Source organism: Acinonyx jubatus, chromosome B4 (genome assembly GCF_027475565.1).
Source record: "Acinonyx jubatus isolate Ajub_Pintada_27869175 chromosome B4, VMU_Ajub_asm_v1.0, whole genome shotgun sequence".
In the NCBI taxonomy this organism is placed as follows: Eukaryota; Metazoa; Chordata; class Mammalia; order Carnivora; family Felidae; genus Acinonyx; species Acinonyx jubatus.
Genome location: NC_069387.1, coordinates 132700333 through 132710120, shown reverse-complemented (window position 1 = coordinate 132710120; position 9788 = coordinate 132700333). Strand labels below are relative to the sequence as shown.

General features: G+C 60.5%; 1 protein-coding gene across 3 annotated transcripts; it reads left to right on the top strand.

Moving 5' to 3' along the window:
- Positions 1 to 3379: 3379 nt before the first annotated feature.
- On the top strand, positions 3380 to 8639 carry LOC106979940 (cytochrome P450 2D15). Of its 3 annotated transcripts, none has more exons than XM_053225162.1 (10): positions 3380 to 3655; positions 4070 to 4301; positions 5237 to 5408; positions 5993 to 6145; positions 6239 to 6399; positions 6848 to 7024; positions 7187 to 7328; positions 7514 to 7758; positions 8146 to 8287; positions 8388 to 8639. In XM_053225162.1, exons 2-10 carry the CDS (start codon positions 4113 to 4115, stop codon positions 8564 to 8566), a joined length of 1560 nt encoding a protein of 519 aa, XP_053081137.1. In that variant the 5' UTR covers positions 3380 to 3655; positions 4070 to 4112; the 3' UTR covers positions 8567 to 8639.
- The last annotated feature ends 1149 nt before the right edge of the window (positions 8640 to 9788 follow it).

Genomic DNA, 9788 nt, shown 5'->3' with positions numbered 1-9788 from the left:
GGTGCATTTGTTACAACCGGTGATCCTACTACATAGACCCATCGTTGTCACCCAGAGCCCGTAGTTGACATTTGGGTGCGTTCTTGGTGTTGCACACTCCGTGGGTTTGGACTAGAGGTGTAATGACGCGTGTCCACCGTTACGGTCTCAGAGTAGTCTCACCGCCCTGAAGATCTTCTGTGCTCTGCCTGTCCTCCCTCCTTCCAGCCCCTGGCAACCACTGATCTTTTTACTGTCTCCATAGTTTTGCCTTTTCCAGAATGTCATATGGTTGGAATCATACAGTATGTAGCCTTGTCAGATTGGCTTCCTTCACTCAGTGAAAACGCATTCAAGGTTCCTCCACGGCTTTTCATGGCTTGATAGCTCATTTAGTGCTAAGGAATATTCCATTGTCCAGATGTACCACAGTTCATTCACCTGCCAAGAGATGTCTTGGTTGTTCCCAGTTTTGGCAATTATGAATAAAGCTGCTGTGAATACCTGTGTGCAGGTTTTTGTGTGGACATCCGTTCTCAACTCCTTTGGGTCGATATCGAGGATCTTGCTGGATCACATGGTAAGAAGGTTTCGTTTTGTAAGGAACCACCAGCCACCTTGCACAGTGGCCGCGCCATTTTGCGTTCTCAGCGGCCGCTTATGGAAGTTCCTTTTGCCCCACACCTTTAACAGTATTTGGTGTTGTCAGTGTGCTGGATTTTGGCCATTCTAATAGGTATGCAATGGTGATAACATGGATTTTTTTTCATAAGTTTAAAATTGCGGATAAAATATTTACCATCTTAACCAGTGTGCAGTGTTGAGTATATTCGCATTGACAGGTGTGAGATCCAGGCCGATGTGCCCGGCAAGCTGCACGCAGGGTCTGCTTTAACCTTCTGCCTCTTTCTGTCCCCAGGAATTTTGGGGGGTTTCCTCTGTGGGCACCGCCATGCCGCAGGGAGGGAGAGGGGTCACGGCTAGCAAAATGCCACCAACGTTCCCAGCGCCCTCGCTGGGTGCTGAAGCTCCCTCCCAGGGGTGCCGGGGGTGGGCGGTTCCCAGTCCGCGCCGTGTTGGTGCCATCCCTTCCCGGGCAGGCGAACTCCAGTGACACGTGTGGTCCCTGCGAAGCACTCACTCCCATCTCCGCTTCTCCTGGGCAGCCTCACCGCCTGACTGGGGGTGGGGGCGGCCCTGAGTGTGTCTGTGAGTAAATCCCAGGAACTCAAGTGCTGGCCCTTGAAGTTTTTGTCCAATGTGGAACGGTAACTCAGAGCATGCACTTTGAAATGGACCCCAATGCTGCTCGATGACTTTGATCTCCTACCACGAACTGGAAGCCACCAGCCTTAGGGGCCGCGGAGAGGGCACGTGAACAGCAGCGCCTGGCACACGAAGCTATGATTGCACAATGACTGCAGAAGGCCACAGGCCTCACGAGGCCACCCGCCCTGGACAACAGGCCACTGCCCTTCGCAACCCCCCAGTGGGCACGATGCATCAAAAGAAGGGGTAGAGATAGTTTATCTAAGGCCACTGTGTGACCGGACACTCGGACCCTCACGTTCCCCGTGCTAACACCACCTGACCGGCGGTCCGGGTAGAGAGTCGCCACTCGCTGAACAGGAGCGCGAAGCTGAGGCAGATCAGAGCCCCCCCCGCCCCCAGGGTGCCTAGGGTCTCGCCCTCCTGCTCTATCGAGTGGCCTTAGAAGTGGTCTCCCTGCCTCCTGGAAGCCAAGACCACAATTTCGCACAGTCTAGACCTCAGCCAGACTTGCAAAGCTGCCACCTCAGCCGCCTCCCTCCGGCTGCCCCACCCCCACCACGCACAAGACTTTGCAGTGCTCCAGGGTCCTCCAGAAAGTCCTGCTCCAGCCTGGGGCAGTGTCCCCATGACCCTGAAAGCAGTCCCCACGCTGCCGGCCTGGCCTCCTCCGGGTCCTGAGCACCTTGGAGCAGGGCCCACCATCTGCTTCCCACCATGTTGCCAGTACTTAGCCCAGCACCCAGTACCCAGCACATAGTACTTCCGGTGTGGGTGGGACAGAATCCAAGCCCATCAAGTACTTGGCCATGGCGAGATGCAGGGAAGGCCCAGCTGGGCCCCAAAAAACTAGGTCCTGGGCCCAGCAGGAGAGTAGGGGTGTGGGAATTCGGGAAGGAAGCAGCTTCCACAAGCCAAGCAGGAATTGCGAACATTGGAAGCCATATGACCCCGGGGTTGCCACCTCTGAATGGTGTCTCTGAGCCAGGGATGTCAGAGGGCGCTCGGGAAGATCCTGGTCCTCTTACAGTGGGAAGGCGAAGCAGGGGGAGAACGGGGGCGATGGGGTGGGGGTAAGGGATGCTTCCCCCAGGCCCTGCTTCAGCTGGGAGAGAGAATACTCCAGCTGTTTCCAGAATGAGAGTGTGCCTCACACACCCCTGGGACGGGTGAAGGGGCCTGACCCTGCCCGGGAAATGCCCCTTCCCACCCTCTGGGTCTACTACCTTCTCATCTGAGCAGGTTTTGGCCTCAGAGTTCCCACCAGCCTCACTGATGTAACAATTCAGCTTCAATTCCCGCCCCTTCCATTGTTGGAGAGGGAGCGTGAGGCCGGGCATGGTGTAGTCACCCAGGCCTTACGAGGAGGGGCAGAGAGGCTGAGCAAGAGGAAGGATCTGGTTGGCACGACTCCAGCCTGGTGCGGGTGGCACACAGGTTTGCATCTTTCCTGGAAGGACCTCGGAGTCAGGACTGGAAGGCTTGGGACTGGAGCCACGGGGGACCTGGCCTGGGGGGGCGGGGAGGGGGAGGCGGGGAAGGCGCTGGCACAAGGGGAGGCCTGAGAATTCACTCCCTGGGGTCCTCAGCAGGGGACACCTGTGAGGGCGGAAAGAAATTGCGTCCCACTGGATTTCCATCCCCTCGTCTTCCAGAATGAGTTTGAGCGGCTGATGTTCAAGGACAAATGAGGAGGAGGAGGAGGAGGAGGAGGAGGAAGCAGGCCTCCTCCTCAGAGGACAGAGGTACCTTTCGGGTCTAAGCCACCCTCACGCCCTGAGCTCAGCGGCAGCTCAGTCAACAAGGAAAGTGCCCACGCCGGAAAGTGGGGCAGGCATGAAGGACATTCATCACTCGGGTGGCCGCAAGAGCCAGGAGGTCCAAGGACGAATTTGTAACAAACTTAGGAAGGCGTCTCCAGGCCACTGAACTGGCGGTCAGGGTGAGTAGGAAGCTCTGAAAACAACCCAGCTGCCTCCCCTCTCCCAGATGTAAACTTGACAGGCCAAGATCAGGCCAGAACTGAGGACGCTGGGCCCGCCTACCAGGCGAGGGGCCACAGCACCACTGCGGGCAGAGGCAGGGCAGGGGTGGGGTCCGAGCAGCTACCGGGAACTAGGGTGACTTGGTGCTGGGTCTGAGTGTGTGTGTGTGTGTGTGTGTGTGTGTAAATGGTGCATGGTTTTGTGGGTGTGTAAATGTGTGCTGGGATTGCGGGTCAGTGTGTGAACACGTGGGTAGCGTCTGAATGTGTGAGTGGTTCGTGATTGTGGGTTTCTCTGTGTGTTGAGTGAACTAGTGTGAAGGGGACACCAAGAACGTCATCCCCATCACCACGGACCCTCTGATCACTGTGACCTCCCTAGGGCACTGGGCAAGTGCCAGTAATAAACTTGGGAGGGGGCAGGTAACATATGGGAAGACAAGGGTGTGTTCTGGGGACGAGGCGGGGACCACACTAAGGGGTGCGAGCCTAATACGACGGGTGGGTGGCAGAATCAAGTCCAATGACCCCCGGCTTTTCCTCGGAGCCTCTAACAGAGCTGCAGAGTCAGGCTGAGGGGTGGGCTTCTCGTCTCTCCACTAATCTCACCCCACTACCCTGGGGAAGCACCCAAGAGTCCAAGAGGGACAGGACTTCGGCGGTCACCCCTGCACCTGACCTTCCTCGGCTCCTCCTCGTGTCCGCTGGCAGCACGGTCCCCCTGACACGTTGACTCAGGGCAGAGGGCAAAGGCCGGCCTTGGGTCCCTTTAGAAAGAGGGCCCGCGCTGGCTGGGCTTGCAAAATGTGCTGAGCGTCCCATCTGGCCTGGTCCTAGGTACCTGGTGTGCCGGAGGAGCCCAGCACGCACTGAGGCGGCCATGGGACTGCTGACCGGGGATGCTCTGGGGCCCCTGGCCATAGCCGTGGCCCTCTTCCTGCTCCTGGTGGACCTTCTGCACAGGCGCAGATTCTGGGCTGCCCGCTTCCCGCCAGGCCCCATGCCGCTGCCGCTGCTGGGCAACCTGCTGCAGATGGACTTCCAGGACACGCTCTTCTACTTCGACCGGGTGAGGAAGGCGGGAGGCGGGAGCAGCAGAGGGGGATGGGGGCCCTGCCTAGCGGCAGCGGATGGCAGGTGGGGGGTGAAGCCACAGGCCGCACAAGGAGAGCACAAGGAGATGGGCCGAGCGCTGGAGGCAGGGGTGAGAGGCCGACTGCGGCCGGCCTCCGCGCAGGGCCCGAAGGACGATTGGGATTTTCCAATCAAAGGTCAAAGAGGGCTAAGGCCTGGAGTGGGGTGTGGGCTTGGCAGTGGGTTTGGGATCCAGTTGGGCAGTGCTTAAATTATGTGACCTGGGTCCCTTCTGATCACAGCAGGAGGAAAGGTCTTGAGAATCGGGGATGGAGTCTGGTCATGAGCCCCATTTTAAAAATTACTTTATTATTTTATTTTGTGTTATTTCCTATTTTATTTATTGAGAGAAGGCACAAGTGAGCAAAGGGCAGAGAGGGAGAGAGAGTCCCACAAGGGGCAGAGCGAGAAGCAGGGCTCACTCGAATTGGGGCTGGAGCTCACAAACAGTGAGATCATGACCTGAGCTGAAGTCAGATAGGAGCCCCATTTAAATCAGGAAACCGAGGGTGACATAATTACGGGGACGGTGGTTTCTACTCTTTTGCTGCTGTGGTTTCTTGGGTCTCAGTGCTCACCTCTATAAACTTCAGTTTCTTCACCTGTAGAATGGGATCCTAACTTGGCCTACTGACAATTTTGGTGACCTTTGCAAAGTCCTAGCTGAGAGGTCTGATCCAGCGTGAGCTCCTCCTCCGTAGGCCCTAACCCAGAGTCACTAGGCCAGATATCGCCCTTGCACCAGCGTGCTGCTGGAGGCCTAGGGGTGCCCCAAGGCTAGCGCCATGAGACTGGGGCCGCAGCCTGCTGGGGGTGGGAGTTGGGGGGCGGAACCGGGCTTGACAAACGCCCTCAAACCTCGGCCTGCAGCTGCGGCGCCGCTTCGGGGACGTGTTCAGCCTGCAGCTGGCCTGGACGCCCATGGTCGTGCTCAACGGCCTGGAGGCCGTGCGCGAGGCATTGGTCTATCACAGCGAGGACACTGCCGACCGCCCACCTATGCCGATCTACGAGCACCTGGGGTTCGGGCCGCGCTCCCAAGGCAAGCGGAGAAGGGGGGCAGACCGAGGTCCGGAGGGGACTGGGCCAGCAGTGACTCAAGACCCGGCAGGGCTAAGTGGAGGCAGGATCGTGAACATGCAGTGCAGGGAAGAGTCAAAGAATTTGGAGTGGCCGCAGGTGGAGGAAGGGATCTGGTGCCAAGTGCCGGGGCCTGATAGAGGCGGATGAGGGCGGGGCCTGACCGAGAAGGGGCGGGCCCAGGGCCGAATCGGTCAAGAAAAGGACGTCTGGGTGGGCGGGAATGAGGGGGAAGGAAGACAGTATGGGCGAGGCAGGGGGCGGACCAGGACTTTTCCCGACTGGGCAGGGGTCAAGGTCGCAGAGTGATGCCAACACCTGCCCCCAGCAGAGGAGAGCTGGCGGGCAGGCAGAGAGACCAGTCCCCAGCGGCAAGTGGGTGTCAAAGTGGGCGCGATTTAGTGGGCGTGGGGGGCAAGGTTTATGGGGGCGGGCAGGGGGCCGGGCCTGTGAACGGGGCAGGGGCGGGGCCTTGCGAAGGGGCGGGGCCGAGTGCCCCGGTGGCACGTCAAACCACGCCCACCGCCCCGCCCCGCCCCGCCCCAGGGGTGTTCATGGCGCGCTACGGGCGCGAGTGGCGCGAGCAGCGGCGCTTCGCCTTGTCCACCCTGCGCAACTTCGGCCTGGGCAAGAAGTCACTGGAGCAGTGGGTGACCGAGGAGGCCTCGTGCCTCTCTGCAGCCTTCGCCGACCATGCCGGTGCGTTTGGGGGCTGAGGGGCACAGGAGACAGGGACGGAGGGGCTGGGGAAGAGATGGAGGAGACCCCCTGACCCGCACCGTCCCCTCTCAGGACGCCCTTTTAGCCCCAGGGCGCTTCTGAATAAAGCTGTGAGCAACGTGATCGCTTCCCTTACCTACGGGCGCCGCTTCGAGTACGACGACCCGCGCCTCCACAAGCTGATAGACGGAGCACTGCAGGGACTGCAGGAGGACAGCGGCTTCGTGCGTGAGGTGCGGGGCGGGGGCGCCAAGGAGCCCTGCAGGGCGAGCTGCGTGGAGGCGGCCTCCGCCCTAAAACGCGCCTCCCTCCCGGAGGAGGGCGTGGGGGAGGAGGGGGAGGAGGAGTACGGAGGGGCCTGGGAGAAAAGGCATTCCAAGACAAAGGGTCTGGAGAAGGTGGGGAGATCGCAGACCCGGAGCCGGCGAGGCGGGCCCAGGGTCCAGGAGCCCAGGAGAGGGCCCAGGAAGGAATCTGTACCTGCTTCATTGGAAGCCACTAGAGCCCATGAGATCTAGGGTTTAGATTTATCCTCCTGGGCCCCGAGCCAGGAAAGAGGATCAAGGCCCGAACTTAGGGAGGAGCCACTGCAATGGTGGGGACACCCGGGAGGTGGCAGGGACCTGGCTGATCGAAGTGAACACTGAGCGCAGGAAGGTCCCCCATCTGTGGCCCTCCCAGGCCCTGAACTCCATCCCTGTGCTCCTGCGCATCCCGGGACTGGCTGACAAGGTCTTCTCAAGCCAGAAGGCCTTAATGACCCTCCTGAATGAACTAGTCCAGGAGCACAGGATCACCCGGGACCCAACCCAGCCACCCCGAGACCTGACTGATGCCTTCCTGGATGAAATAGAAAAGGTGAGGTGTCGGGGACAGTGGTGGTGGTTTGAGAATCCCATGACCCCAGGCCCAGGAAGGTGGGGCCTAGACATCACCCAGTGATCAGTGACGGGTGCAGGGTGGGAGGCCATCTGGGGGCTTCTTCCCTCTGGCCGAGCTCACCCTCTTGGCACGGCCCAGGCTAGGGGGAACCCCGAGAGCAGCTTCAATGATGAGAACATGCTCATGGTGACAGCCGACCTGTTTCTTGCTGGGATGCTGTCCACCTCAGCCACGCTGGCCTGGGCCCTCCTGCTCATGATCTTGCACCCGGACGTGCAGCGTGAGTTCAGCCTGGGGCCCGGATGGATGGATGAGGGAGGAGAGGAACCAGCTGAGGCCCCTTAAGCTTGCTCTAGCCCCCCGAAGCTCTGAGCAGAAGCTGGGCCCTGGGCCCCTCCATAGAGTCAGGCAGAGGTCGGAGCCCAGACCTCAGGGTTCTGACCGTGGGGATACTTGTCTGTCCAGGACGCGTCCAGCGGGAGATAGATGAAGTGTTAGGGCCGGTGCAGCGACCAGCGATGGCGGACCAGACCCGCATGCCCTTCACCATGGCCGTGATGCATGAGGTGCAGCGCTTTGGGGACCTCGCCCCACTGGGCGTGCCCCACATGACATCCCGAGACATTGAAGTACAGGGCTTTCTCATCCCCAAGGTAGGTCTGCAGCCCTCTGCACCCATGCTCAGCACCACCCAGCATGGCCAATGCCAGGTAAGGGCGGGGACCCAAGGCACCCAATCCTCATTTCTGCAAGCACCGACTATCCCAGCCTAGGTGGATGTGGGGGATGGGAGCAGAGGCAGGGCCGGCCTCTCTCTTCAGAGCCCCCAAGTCAGGTGGGGAAGACAGACTGAAATGTTGCACGGGGTTTTGGAGGAGCCTCTGCACAGGGGCAGGTGGCAGTGTGGACCCCCGTGGGTGGTGAGTCACTCGGCCTGCCATGGGGACAAAGGAGGTGCTGAGAAGCTTCTTGGGCCATGGGGTTATTTGAAAGAGTCCCGTGTGTGCCAGGCAGAGCGTGCACCCATGCATGTTCGGTGGCAGGGGTCTGGGCGTCCCATAGCCTAGACCCCACCCATGCCAGGCATCTCCGGCCAGGGGACAACACTTATCACCAACCTATCGTCAGTGCTGAAGGACAAGACGGTCTGGAAGAAGCCCTTCCGTTTCCACCCCGAGCACTTCCTGGATGCCCAAGGCCAATTCGTCAAGCAGGAGGCCTTCTTGCCCTTCTCTGCAGGTACCTGCGGTGCCCAACTCACTGACCCCTCCCAAGGGAGTCTCGGAGGGTTGGAGCCCAGGCCCCCAGGCTCACTGAGCACCCCCATACCCACCCGCAGGCCGCCGCATATGCCTCGGGGAGCCCCTGGCCCGCATGGAGTTCTTCCTCTTGTTCACCTGTCTGCTACAGCGCTTCAGCTTTTCCGTGCCTGTGGGGCAACCCCGGCCCAGCGACCATGGTGTCTTTTCCTTCCTGATGATCCCACCCCCCTACCAGCTCTGTGCCATGCCCCGCTAGGAGGAGGAACCAGACCCCCAACTGGCTCCTCAGCAGGGGCCCTGATATGCAATAAACCAATTTGGCCGTTCCATCCTGGCTTCTGAGTCCCCTCGGGCCCCCTGACCGGCCCCTGGCAGTGATGGGGCCTCAGCAGCCTCCCCAGGGCCAGCCCCTACCCCTGCCTTATCCGTCCTTACCTTGCGTTCGATCCCATTTGAGAGCCGGGTATACCGAGAGCCAGAAGATGACAAGCTTACCCCCTACTCACCCAGAGACCCAATATCGGCCACCCTGGTTAGTGACAATGTCTAAGGCCCCGGCCCGTGCCAGGAAGAGCGAGAACAAGCTGCTGAGAGATCTCACCCAGGCCCCGGGGGGAGTGGGGAGGACCCCACTCGGCCTGGACACCCCCACCTCAGGTCCAACACCGCCCACCCCACACCACAGGCCAGCAGCTCAGCAGCACCTTCAACCCTTCTGCCCCACTTCATCTACGACACCCCCGAAGGTGAGGCGCTCAGGGAGGGCCAGGAGGGATGTTCCAGGTTAACACCTGGGGCTCGGTCCTCAGGTGCCAGAGCTTTCCCTGCGAAGCCTAATGGCCGTCCAGGAGTGAGCCACCTCCCTGAGCCTTTCAGTCACCCCAAACTAGGATGGGCCCCGTTTCCTAGCCCCTCGGAAATGCTCGCGTTCAGGCACCTGCTCAGGACTTGCCATTCGTGGCCAGGCTGGAGCAGGAAGACACTCATTTGGCTCCAGCCTAGGGCACAGTCCTCTGAGCGGCTGGGTCAGGCTGAGCTCTTGGGAGACTTGGCCAGGGGTAGGCAGGGAGACCTGTGGGCCACAGGCACGCCCTAGGGACGGGGGTCAACCTTGGACCCATGTGACAGTGGAATGGTCAGACGACGAGGAGGCCATGTGGAGACCCTGGAGGAGGACACCTGGCTTTCATCCTTGCTCTGCCAGGATACTGTGTGACCCTGGGCCAGTCCCTCCCCTGCCCCGGGCTTGTTTCCCCTTCAGCCAATGAGCTGCTGGCGTCAGATGGCTGCCGGGTCCTGTCTTCCTGCTCTGACTTCTCGGGCTGTGACCCTGTTAGCCTGGAGCCGTGGCCAGGAGCAGGACTGCTGCCCCCCCTCCGTGCCCACCCCCACAACCGGCGGGTTCTGGACTACGCACCTGGGGAGCACCTGAGGCTTTCTGACAATGGGATGCTTCGCCAAGTCTTGTGCAGACCCCC